Source organism: Pongo pygmaeus, chromosome 11 (assembly GCF_028885625.2).
Source record: "Pongo pygmaeus isolate AG05252 chromosome 11, NHGRI_mPonPyg2-v2.0_pri, whole genome shotgun sequence".
NCBI lineage: Eukaryota > Metazoa > Chordata > Mammalia > Primates > Hominidae > Pongo > Pongo pygmaeus.
In genome coordinates this window covers 96309439-96330897 of record NC_072384.2, presented here as the reverse complement: position 1 = coordinate 96330897, position 21459 = coordinate 96309439, and the positions used below count along the sequence as shown (strand labels likewise).

Genomic DNA, 21459 nt, shown 5'->3' with positions numbered 1-21459 from the left:
TTAATCAAAGGGTGAAAGGTGACAGGCAGACCCATTCCCATGAGTCTTAACAGATGGATATGTGGTCTTCAAGCAGAAGGAATCTGGGGGTTGCCACTTGGCATAGCAGGTGTAGTCCGGGACGTGCTACGCCAATGACTCTTCTCTGGCACCATTATGCTGAAAGAAAGGGCAGCTGTAAATCCTGCATTGCCCATGGGGTAAACACTATAATAATGGAGGTAGATCCAGATATTTTGGGAAATTGGGTGCGTAATAGAATTTTTTAAAATTGTGCCTAACCACAGCATGAATGTTCTTTCAGCTAATAGACAAATTGGTACACTCTCTTAGAAAAACGTCACTCTATGTAATATACTGCCTTTTTGTTCACTTACAGCATTTAAAATCATTAAGCACAAGGTTCTGATTTTTTTTCTTAGGGATATGCAGAGAAGTATTGTTAATTTCAGAAATTAGTCTACTAGTTATTTGGGACATGACAATTAGCTGGGGACTTGAAAGACATTTCATTTATTTCACTTTCAGAAAACACTTAGCACTTAAGGAGAAATGGTGGAGGATTAGGGTTGCTGCGATATAGTTACATAATCTGTATTCAAAGGTATGAGTGATACCCCTAGCCAATCATAATCCAAATGAAGTGTAAACTCTATTTAAATTTCGACAGTCCTTTAAAGAGATGTAGCTCTATGAGAGCAATGCATTTTGATGAATATTGATAAAGCCTGGTAAACATTGCTTTAAAAAAAACACTGGAAGGTACACCCTTTTGCCTTACCGCTTTCCCTTCTTGCTCACCCCCTCCACTTACCCATCTTATATGTGATCATGACAACAGGCTGATGCCTTGGTTCCTCTGTTTTAAAAATGGTGGGACATAAAGAAGGGAGGGGACGCATTTAAAGGGTTACAATTCTGAGTGATTAGTCTGGCAAGTACTGACAAAAGAGCTGAATGGTACTATGGAGAGTTTATCAAAATATCGGCTTAATCCTTTTGAAATTCTTTTGGGCACAGATCTTTCCCTTGTTTGTTTATTTGGATAACTAAGGGCCATGACTCATAGGAAACATATTTTAAGCAGTTTAAAATAAAATGGACTGAGAGATTAATTAACCTTGTGTCATCTTAAGCAGGTAGAGGGGCCCAGGGACCCGAGAGGGCCACAGAAAACTTCCTTATTGATAAAACAATTGGTAAACTCTTAGAGAAAAGATGAGTCAAAAAAGGAAAATGTTTCTGGAAGATATTTAGGTATAATTGGAGCAAAACAAATTCAGAACACTAGGAGAGAGTTCTGGGAGAGCTTTATTTTTATGTATATGCAGATTAATAGTCATTTAGAGTTTCAGAGGGTTGGACAGGAGCATTGCAGAAGTGCATTGATAAATCACATCTTCCTAGCCACATCCAATTGCTGTAATTTTTGCTGTATACAAGTTTGGTCTCCTGATTGTATTTAATAAAGACAGATACTTTCCTGCTGAAATTATGACCACTGTTTGTGACATCTCAATGTATTGTTTAAATACTGGTGTTTGCATTACACCTGTAGATACATCTTGGGAAATTTTTTTTACAATTGGCAGTTCCTTTTAATGAGTTGATGTATTTGCAAAAGTAAAGGCAAGTTAGTGACTCATCGTATTTAATCAGTGACTGACAAACAGGAGGAAAATTCTTAAAAAGTGTTCCGTCTTATTCAGAGGTTTTCAGTGGTGGCAGGGGGTGCCACCCACTACGTGATGTTTAGAGTTGAGGTGGGGTGGCCTTTCAGTATAACAGTGGTTGAAGGGTGCTACTGGCATTTGGTGGGTGAGGGGCCAGTGTATCAAACATCCTGCAATGGGGAGACAATCTGATACAACTAAGAATTGTCCCACCCAAAATTCAACAGTGTGCACTCTAAGAAACACTTCTCTGTGCTAATTTATTTAATACTTGGTAAATAACATTTTTTTGTAAAATATAAACAGAATTTTTATATTTTAAAAACTCAGAAGTGACAATGCCTCCCTCTAAAAATATAAGTTATACACAAATACACACACACACACACACACACACACTCATACACTCGTGCTATAGGACCAAGCAACTTGCAAATCTGGAGATGTGTATTCTCATGGGTGGGTTGTGGATTGTGGTCTGAGCATACCTGATTGCTGTTCAGCTCTGTCTCCCATTCCCATGTGTATCTCGTCCTTGTGACAGTGTTAATCGCTTGGCTGCCCTTGCTACTTGTCTGTCCTCACCTCAGCTGGATCCCTGCCCTCCTTTTCTAACTGGACAACTTTGCTACCACCTCTGGTCATGCGTCTGACTTAGAGCTGTGGCGTCTACACTCTGTGGTGTCTTGTGGCTTCCGAGGCTCAGCTTGGGGTGTCTGGCTGGATTGTGCAGATTGGCCCATGTCTTAAATGACCTGACTGAATTTTAAGGCTAACAGTTGTGATTTTTAACACTGTTAGTTATTATAACTTCATTTTTGCGGTGATTTACACTTTACAAAGCACACTTTTGCATGCTTTCCTTTATTTTTTGTTCTTTAAATAATTTTGTGAGGTAGGTGAAGCAGGTCTTGTCTGTAATTTATAGGTTGTTGCATAGAAGTCAGCTAATCTGATTCTTTTATTTTATAGTTGCAGAAACTGAAGCCCAGATAAATTAATTTGTTTAAGATTTCGTGCAAGCAAAAGTTGACACAGAGTTTCAAATATTCCCTCTCCTCTATCAGGTATTCTGATCTGAGATTGGAAGCGAAGGGCCTGTTGTGTGGGTAGATGAATGTAAATTCTGAAAGTCTGGTTTGAGGCAGAGGGTGGCTTACACGGTGATATGTTATTTGTTGGGCACCACCAATGCCTCACATCAGAGGGTTTGGGGGTTTCACTGAAACTTCAATGTATTGCAGTGCTTTGAGGTCAGACCCACCAGGAATACTCAAAAAGTGCTCAGCTTTCTCTTCTTCTGGGATAGAGTTATGCAAAGAGGTCCTCCCCAAGGAGGGCCCTCACCTATTAGGGAAGTGGCTGCAGTGGTTTGAGCCAACATCGTGTGGTCCAGATAGATGTGCTCTATTCAGCATCTGTATTAGACCCAGCAGCACCTCTCCTCTCTGTGCAGGTCACTCTCTTTCTACCCTAGGGACAAGCTACTGAAGCAGTGTAGTTTGAGCTTTGATGGCCTCCATGTGGCATGATCATGGTGCACTGCGGCCTCAAACTCATGGGCTCAAGTGAAGCTCCTGCCTCGGCCTCCGAGTAGCTGGGACTATAGGCGAGCATGATCATGCCTGGCTGGTTTTTTTCTGTTTTTATTTTTTGTAGAGACGGGTCTAACTATGTTGCCAGGGCTGGCCTTGAACTCCTGGCCTCAAGCAATCCTCCCACCTTGGTCTCCCAAAGTGCTGGGATTGTAGGTGTGAGCCACTGTGCCTGGCTTTGATTCTTTTTTTCTTTTTCTTTATCATTATTATTGTTGTTCTTGTTACTTTAGCACCTTTTCATCATATTTTCAGGGATTTACTTGTTTGCTTTCTTCTTTTTCCATTCTTATTTCTCCCATCTCAAGAAGGGAACAGATCTAGTACTAAGATTGATCAGCGGTGATGGTGATCTACCAATTGGTTCTCAAAATCTTACTCTTGCCTTAGACCACACAGAGTGCACTGTGGCCTTGTGGCTTGTGTAACTCCAGCTCTGGTTGAGAGATATTCTAATGATTCGTAAAAAATAAGAAAGTTCCAGGCCTTGGAGGCAGCATGACACTGTTGAGAGCCTCCCAGGGAAGTAGCTTGGACTCAATTATACCCAGAATGCCTTAAGAATTTGCTGTATCTTCTCATTCTGATGTTACTGATGGTCCTGTCAGCTAGGGTAGTTCAGGGCTAAAGCCCTCTAAAATATTATCAGTGTGACAAATGTTGGTCTTTTTAGCATTAAGATGAGTGAAAAAAGAATCGCCAGCCCAGCCCCTCTGAAAAACTATTTTCTTTTTCTCTTATTGATTCCAGTGTAATTGTGACTTAACCCATTGCTGCACTGGAGACAATATGGAATTGTTGTATAAACGTTTTTCCCCCAAAATGGTAGTTTTTCTAGGAAGAGGACTAGATTCAGGATGAACAGTCTGGGTTAGTGGACTCTGATAGGATCGCAGGATGTTGCATATTGTTAGGGCTAATCTATTACTTATGTGAGGGGTTCAAACTATGGGGGAACATTTATCATTTTTTGTGGTTGTATACTTTCATTATTAAAGTATTTTTTAAAACGAAGGCCTAAAACCATGCAGTGAATCTGAAAAGTATAATTAATCTAAACTTAGAGTTTCTACTATGTTTAGGGTTAGGGACTCTTATTCTCTAAGGTTACAAATTTGTTTTGAGGAAAAAATGGATACTTTTAATCTAAAAAACTACCTTATTAAAAATTGAAGATTACAGTGCCAAATATGCAACTATTTGACTTTTTAAAAAACTTTTTGTTCAAATAAAATAGCAGAAAAGAGCACATATGGCCTGCCGAATTCTTTCTACTAAACACACATGGCAGCCCACACCATCAGCGCTCTAGAAGTCCCCTTTGTACCGCCTTTCAATCACTGACCACAACTCTGTATGGGGAAATGGGCCTACTGTCCTGATTCCTAAAGTCATAGATAAGTTTAGCCTACTTTTATACTTTATACAAATGGAATTTTACTTCCTTGAGTGTTCAAATACGAAAAAAAAATCTTTTAAACACTGTCATCTGTCATTTATCACAAAGCTTATAATTTTCTTTGAAAGTACCTTTAGTTCATTAGAACTTAATCATCTCGCCATTTTGGTGATGATACCTGTGGTTATTATAGTTTTTTATAGTGGATTTATACATTTACTTCACAACAATCAGGTGCTTGATTTTACTAAATCCAATGATAACCAATTCAAAACCCTACCCAGAGCACCCCCCACCCACCCCTGATATGTTGTAATTCATGCTGTTTAGTTGTTGACTTCTCAATATCAGCATCCACTGAGTTTTATTCACAGCTCATCCAATCATGAGCCTAGTGGTCCAGTGGAGACTGAGGTCTGGTTTGAAGGGAGTGGGAAAGGATGATGAGATGAGCAGAGGGATCATAGGAACAACTCTGCCCCCTTTCCACATATGTTGATTTTAAAAACTGAAAACTCTGAAGACCTAATGTTCTACCTGCCTCTGTTCCCTGCTGAGGAGACCAGTGCTGTGACAGTAGCCTTGGAGTAGTTTTACCCACTTTCTAATTCTCCGACTTTCCCTTCGTGTCCAGCCACTTAAAAGGGCCTATTTATATTAAAGTCTTAGGGTGTCTAAGAGTCTACTTGCTCCTGGATTTTAGGCAAGGTTTAGGGTTTTGTTTGTTTGTTGTTGTTGTTGTTTTGAGATGGAATCCTACTATGTTACCCAGGCTGGAGTGCAGTGGCGTGATCTCAGCTCACTGCAGCCTCTGCCTCCCAGGTTCAAGCGATTATCCTGTCTCAGCCTCCTGAGTAGCTGGGATTACAGGCATGCACCACCACCCCCGGCTGAATTTTGTATTTTTAGTAGAGACAGGGTTTCACTATGTTGGCCAGGCTGGTCTCAAACTCCTGCCCTCAGGTGATCCACCCGCCTTGGCCTCCCAAAGTGCTGGGATTACAGGTGTGAGCCACCGCACCCAGCTGCTGAGGTTTAGATTTTTGTGAGCCTCCATTTCATGGTCTCTGAGAAATCTGGCATTTGCTTCATGGGTTTGTCCAGCAAATTAGCTACTGTTTTAAGTTCTTATTAATTTGTGTCAGTGTTGCTCAAATTTTAGTGTGTCTAGGAATAAGCTGAGAAGGTTGTTAAAAGTGCAGATAACTGAGCCCTAGCTTCAGATAGTCTGATTCTGAAGACCTGGGGTGCATCATAGGAATCTGCATTTTTATTGATCCTCAAAGTGATTCTGGCACATGTTGTCAGAGTCCACCTGCCTTGAGAAACATTTCTGTGGGTAATAGTTTTCAAACCTTATTATTGTCATGAAGCTATTTATGCAAATGAAATATTATGTGGAACACCAATATATACAACAATAACATTGGAGCTGTCATGGCTAAAATAGGATTGGCAGGTGTTTGTGGAGCCCTGTTCCTCAGGGACTCAAATCTCCTGGCCCTGTAAGGCTAGCCTAGACATAAAATGTTACTAGGTTCTTGCTGAACCTAATATAATAAAATGGGCATAATTTTATAGATTCATAGAATACTAGAACTGGAAGGGACCTTTGTAGTTGTTTGATTCTGTCCTCTAATTTTTCAAAACTGTGATTCAGAGAGGTGTAGTGACTTTTTTTAAGGTCTTGTAGTGAAAGTGTGACAAGCCACAGCCAGAAATCAGGCCTTCTACCTCCCAATTCAGTGCAAAACACACACACACACACATACACACACCTCCCAAAACATTGCTCTCGTTTTCACTGCACCCTGATTGTATAACCTATTTGACAATGTGGCAAGACAAGGAAGTAAATGTTAAGTCCTCAGTCTTCTAACTCTGCGTATCTCATTTTAGCATTGTCTATCTGAAAGAAACTTTGATGCTATGAAATGAGTTTTCATATGCTTTCTTATACCAAAAACAAACCAGGCCCAATATAAAGACATATAAGATGTTGGAGCAGTTGTACCCAGCAAAGTAACTTTGATAGATACAACAGAGAGCTAACCTTTCTGCAGGCACCTCTGCTGCCTTTGCCTGAGTAGAATGATATTGACAGCGTGGGTAGAAGTGGATATGTAGTTCATGGATAAACCAATAGCATAACAGCCCTTCCTGATTCAGAGCCAAGCATTCACTTGAAATCAGCACTATAGAATTTGTCTTTATGGGGACTTGAGTAATTACATCAGTGTGAAGATACAGTATTTGATAGGGATAATTTTAATATGCATTCAGTGTTCCATGACCTTAGAAAGCAAATTTTTGGTCCTTGTTTTCTTATTCTCCCCATTGCACATTGAAAGGTCTTTATTGAACTATAAATTAAGGCTATTACTGGCCTTTGTGGAAGGTGAATACAAGAATCATTCTTTTTTGTGGCTTTGTGTCATTTTAAATTATTTTTTCTTTTTTTTATTATTATTATTATAGTTTAAGTTTTAGGGTACATGTGCACAATGTGCAGGTTAGTTACATACGTATACATGTGCCATGCTGGTGTGCTGCACCCTTTAACTCGCCATTTAGCATTAGGTATATCTCCTAATGCTACTTTGTGTCTCTATGAATTTCACTACCCTATGTACTTCATATAAGTGGAATCTTAAAATATTTGTCTCTTGTGATTGGCTTATTTCACTTAGCATAATATTTTTAAGGTTCATGTTGTAGCATGGGTCAGAATTTCCTTCCTTTTTAAGGCTGAATAATGTTCCATTGTATGTATATACTACATTTTCTTTATCCATTCATCCAGTGATGAACAGTTTTTTTGTTTTGTTTTGTTTTTTAGAGGAAGTATACTTTTTATTTTTTTATTTTATTTTTATTTTTTATTATTATTATACTTTAAGTTTTAGGGTACATGTGCACAACGTGCAGGTTTCTTACATATGTATACATGTGCCATGCTGGTGTGCTGCACCCATTAACTCGTCATTTACATTAGGTATATCTCCTAATGCTATCTCTCCCCGCTCCCCCTACCCCACAACAGTCCCCAGAGTGTGATGTTCCCCTTCCTGTGTCCAAGTGTTCTCATTGTTCAATTCCCACCTATGAGTGAGAACATGCGGTGTTTGGATTTTTGTCCTTGCGATAGTTTACTGAGAATGATGATTTCCAATCTCATCTGTGTCCCTACAAAGGACATGAACTCATCATTTTTTATGGCTGCATAGTATTCCATGGTGTATATGTGCCACATTTTCTTAATCCAGTCTACCATTGTTGGACATTTGGGTTGATTCCAAGTCTTTGCTATTGTGAATAGTGCCGCAATAAACATGCATGTGCATGTGTCTTTATAGCAGCATGATTTATAGTCCTTTGGGTATATACCCAGTAATGGGATGGCTGGGTCAAATACTATTAAATTATTTTTTCATTTATTACATTCTGTGTGCAAGACACATTTATTTGGCTGTTCTCTCTTCCACCTAGCCATTTTGCTACACATACAGACCTCAAGCAAGCCATAGTCATACTTCACTTGGTAAATTCCTACTTTGTTAGTTCCAGGAAAAAATTCCATCTTTGAGAATTTTTTTTCACTGTTTTTGTCAGAAAATGGAAAGTATGCAACAATGTGTTTTCTTTTCTCCCATAACTGCCAGAAGATTGAGAGCCAAATTTTAGTAATAATCTAATCTTGGGAGTTTGGCAGCATCTCCTCTCTCTGTTTCCTTTAGTTGGTCTAGTTGGTCTCTATTTTTTTATCCTGAATTGACCTATTCTACATTTTTTAAATTGGGGCTACTGTAAACATTCTTTGGAGAAGAATTGGTCATTTCTTTTCATGTGCATTTGATTTGATGTCTATGTGCCTGAATTACCCTGGCTCCAATGAGAAAGGAATGAGATATAGGGGTAATTGGTTCCCAAAATCTTTGAGATGGAAAAGCATGCAAGGAGCAGAGCAAAACAGTGAAATAAATCAAAGTGTTTTGAAAAATGGTTCCTGAAGATGCTTTAATGTACTTGCTATTTGTGAGCATATCAACAGGCTGGGCATGAGGTCTTTTGAAAATGTCTTATTGATGGGACTGCAGTGCCCAAAGAATTCAGATTTGGCAGGCTGTTTCATGGTAGAATCTGTGTTACCTTGGAGCGTGAATGGCATTGAGTTGTTTGCTGTCTGTGTGGTGCTTTTGTTCAGCCCAATTCCTCTTTCTTTTGCCACTTGTCATAAATTACAATGTGCTGAGATCAACAAAAGATGTCTTTCTGCTCCCAGCTGAGGTGATGGCCTTCAGCAATGGTCTGGTGCAGGCTGAGCTCTACAATGCAGGTCTTTCCAACCCTAAGGACTCTGTTGGGATACTTGCCCTGTTCCCTTACAGAGCAAATGCCATAGGTGGTCAGGAGAAAATATGCCCTCCTCCTGGTCTCCAGGATTAGCCCTACTATGTCTGTTGATAAGCATGTGATCACATGGACAGTTTTGAGATAGCTGAATGTGTCAGGAGAAAAATGCTTATTAATTTCAAAAAATAACTTACACAAAAATATAAATGCATGAAGAACTTTCCCGGTTAAAGAATAGATTTCTGCTGTTTTCATGTTTCCTGTGTAAATTACCCTTCACACCTGTAATAAGTTTCAAAATTTGCCTTTTGAAAAGATCAGCTCATGCTCTGTGGATTTCAGTAGGCGAATGGCCTTTTAGAGAGTCACAAAGGTGGGGTGTCTGACTCTGAAGACTAGTCTGCCTTCTGAAGATTCACTTGTATATTTCTCTAGAAAGATTTAACACACTTAAAAATAAAATTAATCTTTTAAAACGTTATGTTTATTTGAGGTTGGAAGGCAAGAAATTGCCCTTGCTCTGAAAATGTAGTCATCTTTGGAAAAGTGCAAATAGAAGTTTGTAGATAATGATACTGTTTCATCACTAGGCGAGCATAGTTATTTTAGTTATTTTTTTCTGAGGACTAAATTTACTACAATTGTGCATGAATATGCATGTGGAAGTTTCCAGCTATGAGGCTTTCATTGAAGCTAGAAAAGACATGGGGAAATCAGGTTTTTTTGGTGAAAATAAACATCAATACCCATTTTGATGTGAATATCTGAAGTGTTATGAAACCAACTACATATATTTTTAAAATGCTGGGGCTCATATGTGAAGGGTGAGCACTGTGGGCAAATTTGGAAAGATTCTCTAAATTTAAAGATTATTTAAGGGACTGGTATTATACGCACAGGATAGGCTTAATAATCAGTCACAGCAGATTCTGGAGTGGACTGGCGAGAAGTATGGGATAATGCAGTGAGATGTATGTTATTAGTCTTAGATTATAGCATGTCAGAGAAAGAAAACACATGCCGAACTTAATGAACCCTATTAATCGTCTCAGCTCCTCCTCCTAATTCCTTTCGGTGCCTCACTGCTATTTAGACTGGGAGGCACGCATTGACAGCCACGGCAGGATCTTCTACGTGGATCACGTAAACAGAACCACGACGTGGCAGCGACCGACAGCTCCCCCAGCCCCGCAGGTGCTGCAGAGATCTAACTCCATACAGCAAATGGAGCAGCTGAACCGGCGGTGAGGATGAGCATTTTGCTGTGACTGTTGTATTTTGTGGTTGGGCTAATTTTTACTTGGCACAAAGTAGAAGACATGGTTGTCTCTTTGATCTTTGTGTGTCCTGTCATTAAAGTGTAGCTGTTACCTCTTTTGATTCCCAGACTTCAATTGGACTTCTCTTGATTAAAAAAAATAATAATACTCACCCACATATATACCTTGTTTGGAAACTAGAGAACAAATAAATAAATATGACCCCTTTAGTCAACCCAAGCATTGATGTTTAGTAAAGCAGAACATATGCATTTGTTATTTAAAGCCAAACATCTTTTCTAGTCTCTAGAATCTTTATTTGTGGCTTCCCATTATTATCAACCTAAGCTTTTTAGATGAGTCATTCTTTTTCAAGAATTAATTGCTGTGGAACATAAAGTTTTTTTCCTTTAACAATATAGGAATTTACTTTTCTTTAGTTAAGGGCCACAGAATTTTTTTAGTGTTATTAATTTGCCAGGAAAATGTTCCCCAGACAATGGACAGAAGAAATTTAATGCAGTGTAATTTAAACAGCAGATGGCCAAGAAGTCCAGGGAATGGGGGTTGGAGGAGGAAATAGTTGAAGCTGAGAAGATAGTGAAAAGTTCTAGACTCTTGGGGAGCAGTTGAGTCCAATCTTTTAAAGGCTGCTGGAATGTAACTCTAGGCTCATGATTTTAGATATCAGAGTATCCGCAGAACCATGACCAATGAGAGGCCTGAGGAAAATACCAATGCTATTGATGGGGCAGGGGAGGAAGCTGACTTTCACCAAGCCAGTGCAGGTAAGACCTTTGGGCTTTGTTTTTGTAATTTCATAAAAGTGGAAAAAGAAGCAAATAAGGATTCCCAACAAATAAAGCTTTTCTTTTGGAGAACTTTTGCTCTTCAATAAGATCTGGTAATCCAACTCAAAAAACAGAATTCACCAGAAACCTCTTCTAATCCTCAATGTTTAATTAATATTAAGAAAGGAATCACAAAACCCAAGTAGAATATAAATTACTTTAATTTCTTGATCTGTGGGATATTGGAAAAAGAATCAGATCATTTAAAACACATAAGAATGCATTAAAATGTTAATAGTGACTAGAAATATTACTTAACTGAATTTTAGTGTAATTAAGAACAGCCATGTTTTATGTATGAATTTACAGCAAAGAAAAAAGCATTGGGGGATTAAAATGATAACACATGATGTAGGTATCCTATGGTTCTTTTGAAATGCAGACTGAAGTGAGTAGATAGTTTTCACATCATAGAAAGATTTCCCTGACAGCCTCTGTGGTCTGCCCTGTCTAGATTTCCGACGGGAGAACATCTTGCCTCACTCTACCTCCAGATCCAGGCTCACGTTGCTGTTACAGTCTCCCCCCGTGAAGTTCCTCATCAGCCCAGAGTTCTTCACCGTGCTGCATTCTAACCCTGTGAGTAGCGAATCTGAAAGAGTGTGAAGGAAAACAACAGGCCAAAGCAAATGATCATTTTTTTTGTAGTAATAGCAGGAATGATAATGGCGAATGTTTCCAGAGCACTTAGTGTGTTCTGAGCTCTGTGTTGAGCACTGTACACTTTAACCCGTTTAGTCCAAAGAAACTATTTGAGTTCATTGGGCTGCTATAACAAAGCACTGTAAGCTGGGTGGCCTATAAGCAACAGAAATTTATTTCTCATGGTTCTGGAGCTGTGAAGGCCAAGATTGAGGCACTAGCGGATATGGTGTCTGATGACAGTCCATTTCCTTGTGTGTAGATAGCCATCTTCTCCCTCCATCTTCATGTGGTCTAAGGGCTGAGGGCTTTCTCTCAGGCTTCTTTTATAAGGGTATTAATTCCTAATTACCTCTTAGGTCACCTCCTGCCCCCACCTCCTAATGCTATTATATTGGTGATTAGGTTTCAACATAAGAACTTTGGGGGACACAAACATCGGACCCATAACAGGAGGATTTAAAGGATTATTCCATGAGTCTCTGAGGGCTGAGGGAGTGGCTTACTGAAGATAGTAATTAAAGGAAGTCATTTTAACTGCACATGAAGTGATTTAGAATGAGGGTAACATTGGCCATAGAAGTCTAGCTGGATATAATCCATTCATCATGGCATGTGTTGATAGAAACCTGTACTAGGATATAAGAAAATAGGCAAAAAGGATTCAGCATGAGAGGAATCGCAGACAGGGAGTTGGCAAGATTTGGTGGGTAAATAGGTAGAATAGAAACTGAAGAAGTTGACCTTGAGTATTAATAATAATAATACATAAATAATGAACAATACATAATTAATAATACTAGAAAAATTCGAATGAGGGACTTGTTAAAGGAATTGAAGGAGAACATAGTGAATTTAACAAGACATGTCGTACACTTTCGGAAAAACAGAGTAGATCATAGAGAAAAATAAAAGTCAACATAGTCCTATCACCAGGAGTTGGTGGTTTACATATTTATTTATGTTAATATTTTTCTGCCTTACTTCTTTAGCTTTGCTTTACAAGTATAAACATCTGTCTGCCTTTCCTCATCATAGTCTCCTGGTTTACAGGTTTAGCTTGGAGCAGAGAAGACTTGGGAGGAGAGTAAACAATGAATAACATGCTAGCTATCCTCATATATTAGCGAGAGGGGTTAGATTTACTGAGCACTCAGCTTCGCAAGTTTGATGATTATGTGCTAGGCACTGAGCTAAGACCCAGGGATACAGAGATGACAGCAACTGGGCCCTGGCATCCCAGACTTGAGAGTAACTATAATGTCATAACCAGAATTACAAGTGCAATAATGGATGGCTATAGAAGATACACTGCTGGAGTGGACAGTTAACTCCAAAGGGAAGGCACATGGAAGGGGCCATAGACAGGTTTGCATCTGAGATTAGTTTTAAAGGCTGGTTAAGAGCTTGCCCAAGAAACAAGATGGGCAGGAGTACTCTAGGTAGAAGGAGCATCATTTGCAAAACAATCGATTCATGAAGCTGCAAGTCTGTCTTGATAATTACTGTAGAAGTTCTAAAACTGGATTATTAGTATTGTAAGCAGTTCGGTGTTGCTGGTGTATTGAGAACATAGGACACTAGTGAAAGTCAGATTTGAGCCTGGGAAGGGATACAGAAGCCAGGTTACACAAACCTAAACTCATGTATGGGATAATTCTAGGAGGTGACAGGCTTTCATGCAAGGTGGAATGGGCTAACATTTAGAGTTGTCACTGTAACACAGAAAAAAATCATGCTTTAATAGGAAGAGCCTTGGACTTGGAGTCAGATGGCACAAGCTCCCCTTTGTTTTTTGTTCATTTGTTCATGCCTTCATTTAATCAGTATTTATTAAACGCCTGTGATTTGCCTGGTACATTCTAGACTCTGGGAATAGAGTGGTAAATAAGACAGAGTAGAATATAGATAACAGACTAGTGAATAAAAAAGATAATGCAGGCACTGCAGTGTGGTGTGAGACAACTGAAACCACACACTGGGATAGAGTTACTTGGGGATGAGGTGGAGGAGGCACTATTTTATTTCTATTTTTTTTTAATCTCAAAATCTCACAAGGAGGCACTATTTTAGATCAGGTGGACAGGAAGGCCTTTCCAAGGGAGCCACATTTAAGCCGTCATAAAATGCCCAGAAGCCGATAAGGTAAATGTCTGAGAACAGAACCTGCCTTGCCAAGGAAGTGCAGAGACTCAGGGGTAGGAATGAGTTTTCTGTGGTACATAATATGGTCAGGGAAGTGTGCAGGGCTACAGAAGCCTGGGCTTGCATGATCTGACAAGGCATTTGGGCTTTATTCTGAAAGGGTTTTCTATATGGGAGTAATTTAAAGTTTTTAAAGTTCCTTCTAGCTGTTATGCAAAGAATAGGTTTTAGAGGGCAAGACTGGCATCAGGGAGACTAAGTGAAAAGGTACTGTGGTAAGGCAGGAAGTGGCTTGGGCTAATGCAGTTAGCAGTAGAGACGGTAACAGGTGGATGAATGTTGGATATATTTTGAAGACAGAGATGACATTCTTGCTAATAGATTGGAATATGGGATAGGAGAAAAAAGGGCTTCAAGAAGGAGCAACTGTAGCTAGACTAATAAAGAAGAAAAGAGAAAAGACTCAAACACAATCAGAAATGATAAGGGACACATGGCCACTGACCCCACAGAAATACAAACAACCGTGTCAGAGAATACTATGAACACCTCTATGTACATAAACTAGAAAATCTAGAAGAAATAGTTAAGTTCCTGGACACATACACCCTCCCAAGACTGAACCAGGATGAAATTGAATCTGTGAATAGACCAATAATGAGTTCTGAAATTGAGGCAGCAATAAATGGTCTACCAACCAAAAAAAGCCCAGGATCAGATGGATTGACAGCTAAATACTACTAGAGATACAAAAAAGAGCTGGTACCATTTCTACTGAAATGACTCCAAAAAATTGAAAAGGAGGGACTCCTCCCTAACTCATTCTATGAGGCCAGCATCATCTTGATACCAAAACCTGGCAGAGATATAACAGAAGAAGAAAACTTCAGGCCAGTATCCTTGATGAGCATCGATGCAAAAATTCTCAATAAAATACTGGAATCCAGCAGCACATCAAAAAAGTTATCCACCACAATCAAATTGACTTTATCCCCAGGATGCAGGGTTGATTCAACATATGCAAATCAATACATGTGATTCATCACATAAACAGAACTAAAGACAGAAACCACGTGATTATTTCCATAGATGCAGAAAAGGCCTTCAATAAAATTCAACATCCCTTCATGTTAAAAACTCTCAATCAACTAGGTATTGAAGGAACATACCTCAAAGTAATAAGAGCCATATATGACAAACCAACATCCAGTATCATGCTGAATGGGCAAAAGCTGGAAGCATTCCCCTTGAAATCCAGCACAAGGCAAGGATGCCCTCTGTCACCACTCCTATTCAACATAGTATTGGAAGTTCTGGCCAGGGCAATCAGGGAAGGGAAAGAAATAAAAGGTATTCAACTAGGAAGAAAGGAAGTCAAATTATCTTTGTTTGCAGATGACATGATTCTACATCTAGAAAACTCAGTAGTCTCAGCCCAAAAGATTCTTAAGCTGATAAGCAACTTCAGTCTCAGAATACAAAATCAATGTGCAAAAATTGCTAGCACTCCTATACACCAACAACAGGCAAGCAGAGAGCCAAATCATGAATGAACTCCCATTCACAATTGCTACAAAAAGAATAAAATACCTAGGAATACAGCTAACAAGGGAAATGAAGGACTTCTTCAAGGAAAACTACAAACCACTGCTCAAAAAGAAATCAGAGAAGACACAAACAAAAGGAAAAACATTCCATCCTCATGGATAGGAAGAATCAATATCATGAAAATGGCCATATTGCCCAAAGTAATTTATAGATTCAATGCTGTTCCCATTAAACTACCATTGACATTCTTCACAGAATTAGAAAAAACTATTTTAAAATTTATATAGAACCAAAAAAGAGCCTGAATAGTCAAGACAATCCTAAACAACAAGAACAAAGCTGGAGGCGTCACACTTCCTGACTTACAACTATGCTAGTAACTTCTAACTATACTAGTAACTTACAACTATACTAGTAACCAAAACAGCATGGTACTGATATAAAAACAGACACATAGACCAATGGAACAGAATAGAAAACTCAGAAATAAGACTGCACACCTACAACCATTTGACCTTCAGCAAACCTGACAAAAACAGGCATTAGGGAAAGGATTGATTCCCTATTTAATAAACAGTGGTGGGAGAACTGGCTAGCCATATACAGAAAATTTCCTTACATTATATACAAAAATTAACTCAAGATGGATTAAAGACTTAAATGTAAAACTGAAAGCTATAAAAACCCTACAAAAAATCTAGGCAGTACTATTCAGGACATAGGCACAGGCAAAGATTTCATGACAAAAGTGCCAAAAGCAATTGCAACAAAAGCAAAAATTGACACATGGGATCTAATTAAACTACTAAAGAGCTTCTACACAGCAAAAGAAACTATCATCAGAGTGAACAGACAACCTACAGAATGGGAGAAAATTTTTGTAGTCTGTCCATGTGACAAAGGTCTAATGTCCAGAGTCTACAAAGAACTTAAACAAATTTACAAGAAAAAAAAAATCCCATTAAAAAGTGGCAGAGGATATGAATAGATGTTTCTCAAAAGAAGACATACACGTGGCCAACAAACATATGAAAAAAAGCTCAACATCACTGATCATTATAGAAATGCAAATCAAAACCACAATGGCCAGTCAGAATGGCCATTATGAAAAAGTAAGAACACAACAGATGCTGGTGAAGTTACAGAGATAAAGAAATGCTTCTACACTTTCGGTGGGAGTGTAAATTAGTTCAACCATTATGAAAGACAGTGTGGCGATTCCCTAAAGATCTAGAACCAGAAATACCATTTGACCCAGCAATCCCATTACTGGTTATATAACTAAAGGAATATAAATCATTCTGTTATAAAGATACATGAACATGTATGTTCATTGCGGCACTATTCACAATATTAAAGACATGGAATCAACCCAAATGCCCATCAATGATAGACTGGATAAAGAAAATGTGGTACATATACACCATGGAATACTGTGCAGTCATAAAAAGGAAAGTGATCATGTCATTTCCAGGGGCATGATGGAGTTGGAAGCTATTATTCTCAGCAAACTAAAACACAAACGGAAAACCAAACACCACATGTTCTCACTTGTAAGTGGGAGCTGAATGATGAGAACCCATGGACACATGGTGAAGAACAACACACACTGGTGCCTGTCGGGGGTGGGGTAGGGAGAGGGCGAGCATCAGGGATAATAGCTAATGGATGCTGGGCCTAATACCTAGGTGATAGGATGATCTGTGCAGCAAACCACCATGGCACACGTTTATCTATGCAACAAACCTGCACAACCTGCACACATACCCCTGAACTTATGAAGAAAAAAAAAAGAGCAACTGATTGCATGGTAGTGTTCATGTGTTTTCTGGTATATGTTTAACCACTGGCTTTCTGCAGAAAAAAAGTGTGTGTATATTTGTGTGTATGTAGGTTGTGTTTATATACACACATATATGTATGTGTATAAATATATGCATGTGAGATATATGTATATATAGAGAGAGATATATATGTATGTATAGATATAGATATAGATATATATGTATAGATAGAGGCACCACACTTCCTGACTTATAATTTACAAATAATAGTAAAAGAGACACTGAATGCTTTTGTTGATTTTCGCTACCTACAGTGGTAATTGAAGAACAAGTATAGTTCCAACAAGAATATTTTCATTTGCATTAACAAGTAAAGACAACAGTGTAAAAGGGAGACATGTTGGAGTTTCATATTCCTTTGTAATAGTTTTTGAATACTAGACTTACATTTCTTCATTTTATGTGTGTTTGTGCTATTTGCAAAGTAGCAGCACAATTTGAAGTTTCATCTGCATTTTAATTTTCTCCATTAATTTCTTAAGTCTGGACCTTAAGTAAAGAAAAAGGCAGTAAACTTTTCATATAAAGGGCCGGAGAGTAAATATTTTAGGCTTTTGGCCCAAAGACAACATCTAAGCAAATGGCCCTGGCTGAGTTCCAATGAAACTTTGTTTACAAACACAGACAGCTAGCCATTGGGCCTGTAGGTTGCCCACCCCTAGTCTAGACAGCCTACAGAACAATAAATCAAGCCCTGATATTGCATTTCCTGATTTCTGTAGTGTTAATACGCCCACTATGGCCAATGTCAAACCATCAATGACATCATGAAGCACAGAGTTCTAACTTCTGTCTTTGGGCTGCCGTCTTCATACAAGTTCCTCATCACTGCAGTGTTTCAAGTAGAGACTGGATTAATAGTCATTGAGTTGTGGTATAAGGCTGTGGGAATTTTTTTTTTTTTTTTTTTTTTTTTTGAGACAGAGTTTCACTCTGTCGCCCAGGCTGGAGTGCAGTGGCGCCATCTCGGCTCACTGCAAGCTCCACCTCCTGGGTTCACACCTCCTGCCTCAGCCTCCAGGGTAGCTGGGATCACAGACGCCCGCCACCACGCCCGGCTAATTTTTTATATTTTTAGTAGAGACAGGGTTTCACCATGTTAGCCAGGATGGTCTCGATCTCCTGACCTCGTGACCTGCCCACCTCGGCCTCCCAAAGTGCTGGGATTACAGGCATGAGCCACCGCGCCAGGCCCAAGGCTGTGGTTTCTAAACTTGGTGACTTAAAAAAATAAAATGCATGTTCTTGGTACCCAAACCTTAGAGATTCTGGTTCAATAGGTCTGGAGTGGGTCCCAGCAGTCTGTTTTTATTTTGCTTTGTTTTGTTTTAGGCCCCTTAAGTGATTCTGATACAATTGTGGCCTGTAGTCTGGGAACTCCTAGGATAAAGAGATTTTGCATTAAATGCCCTTACCGTGTTTGTCACAACTATAACTGTCCTGGACTTTTGACAACTAGCATGTTTTAACAGTATGAAAATACTAAGCAGCTTACAGGCTTTTTTTTTTTTTTTTTTTTAAACTTATTTTGTTTTTGTGTTTTTGTCGTGTTTCCTTTTTCTTTAGTTGGGCATGATTTTAGAATTTATTTTGCTGGATAGTCTATCTTGATTTTAAAGTATTCTTTCTAAAGCATTTTAATTTTTTTCTTTCTCTTACTGAACTGCATTCATATTAGCTAAAAAGATGATCCATGCTGTGCATTTATACATTTCTGTAAGACTTAAATTCTGTGGGTTTAGGAAGTATTATTTTCCTGACTTATATATGGCAAATATTGAAGTAGCTGGATTTGTCTTGCTAGAAGTCTCAAGGTATGAATCAATGGAGATAACTCAGACAATTTTTTCTAAAGGGCATTACTTGCTGGAATGTTTTCTTCTTTCCTAGATTAACAGAAAATGTTACAAAATAAACTTTTATTTGATTTCTGTATTTTAAGATTTATTGTCTAGGGTTTTTTGCTAGAATTGTTTATGATCTATACCTCTTTCAGTTACTTCCCTGTTCGTATTATTGAAAATGTTCAATATGCAAAAGGAATGTATTTAATAATTTTCCTAACTATTTTTTTATGACTTGAAGGTATCAGTTTATGTTGAAAGAAAGTAATGAAAAATAGGTGGGAATTGAACAATGAGAACACTTGGACACAGGAAGGGGAACATCACACACTGGGGCCTGTCATGGGGTGGGGGGAAGGGGAAGGGATAGCATTAGGAGATATACCTAATGTAAATGATGAGTTAATGGGTGCAGCACACCAACATGGCACATGTATATATATGTAACAAACCTGCACATTGTGCACATGTACCCTAGAACTTAAAGTACAAGAAAAAATAAATAATAAAAAAAAAGAAAAATAGATTACGTGTAGTTGTAATACCTAGTAATCCTTACTGGAAAGAAAAGTGTTAAATAGATATATGGTTGTCATAACACTAAAGTAAAACTTGAGAAAGAAAATTTTGTGGGTTTTTTCTTTCTTTTTTTGCATTGTGGTTGCTTTAGGTATTATTCTACTGCCCTCTAATGGTTGTGATCAGATTTCTTTCAAAATTGTCCTGACAAACGATTTCTCTTGTTAATTCAAGATTCAGTTATTAGTGCCATGTGTTTTATAGCTGATGTGCCTATATTTGTCTAATTAATGTCATACATAAATATATTTCATTATATTCAACTGAATAATTTTCCAACATACATGCCAAATAATTACTACTGTGGCTTTTAATGAGCTCTAAAAATACATTAATTCTAGCGTTTAAGTTTCTTAGTACTTAGTGAAGAAAAATACTATTCCAAAATCCATAAGTATATTCTTAAAACTTGGGAATTCCTGCTATTGCAAACTAGATGAATTGATCATTTGTAGTTAGTTTTGTTAATGTTAAAATTCCCTTCCATTTTACTCTAGCTAGATGAAAACAATGTAAATCCTGTAAAATTAAAAATATTATGAAGACAGACTATATAAAACAGGACTGTTTTGATATCTCTGCATACATATTATGCAAACATTTCTTGATTTTGTATATATTAAATTTTGTTTAGTGAATAATGTATACAAGTGCTCAAATCTGCTCCCTTGTGAATATGAGAGATGTTTGCTGTAGATTCGGTGACGTGCTTTTCCAAACCTGAATTCAGAATGCCTATTCTTGATGAAGCCTTTCTGAAATATGAAAGACTTAATTTATCAGTAATGTACTTAACTATGTTTTGAAAACAACAGAATTAGGTGAAATTAGGACTGGGCCAGGTAATCTAGGACATTTGGTCATCATAACACTAAGGAAAACCTGCAAAAAAAGGAGAAGGGATTGATTATTATTTGCATTGTGGTTGATAAGAACTAAGTATTTGCATGTAATTTTCTTATTCTGCTGCCAAATGGCAATGACATTTACTTCTACAACCTCAAACAAACATGTAACCAAACAAAAACACATTTAAGTTCTAAGGAGTGTTATTTAACAAAACTCCACTCAAGAAATTCAGTTGATCATTCACTCAACCATCAAGTGCTTATTTCTTGCTAGGATGATGAGAAACAACCAGGAGGGAGGTTGGAACAGGGATTTTTGGAATTGAGAAGGAATAACTAAAAAGAATATTTAAATTATGTCAAAGGAAAACAAAGTGTTGTTTCCTTTAGAGATCATTTAAAGGGGCTTTGTCTACTATTAACAATTACCAATTCCTCTTAACTACTCGAGTCCACGTGCAGTGGCTTCCCAGGTGAATTCTGTTCATTATCATGAGACTATGTTATGAAATAGATATCATGGGTTCTTCTCCAATCTACTTTTGTCTCAGGTAAAATATCAGATTAATTTACTGCATCTTTTTCTGTAAGATAAGCAAGCAAACAAACATAGAAAAGGATCCTTACCTAGTTAGAACCACTAAACCCCAGGAGAATAAAGATGCCTATTTTCTCTTAACCCACAGCTTTGTCAATATCAGCTTCCATGAAGACTAAACTCTGTCAATCTAATCCTATCTGTTTAGTGTTTTTGACTCTTTGGACTGCTCCCATTCTTACTTCTGCTCATTCTGTCAGTGTGTTTCAGTATTTTCACCACTGTCGTGGCCTTTGTTTTTCCCACTCTTTCTGCCTCTGGTGAATCTCTTCCTTCCACCT

At 38.2% G+C, this 21459-nt stretch overlaps 1 protein-coding gene across 6 annotated transcripts in view; it reads left to right on the top strand.

The window, feature by feature from the left end:
- HECW2 (HECT, C2 and WW domain containing E3 ubiquitin protein ligase 2) overlaps positions 1–21459 on the top strand; it is a 397525-nt gene that overhangs the window by 277396 nt on the left and 98670 nt on the right. For all 6 annotated transcript variants that reach the window (XM_054478078.2, XM_063647767.1, XM_063647764.1 and 3 more), the window contains 3 exons: positions 10114–10264; positions 10964–11067; positions 11585–11709. In XM_054478078.2, the coding sequence (XP_054334053.1) occupies positions 10114–10264; positions 10964–11067; positions 11585–11709 (380 nt within the window). The remainder of the gene's footprint in view (positions 1–10113; positions 10265–10963; positions 11068–11584; positions 11710–21459) is intronic.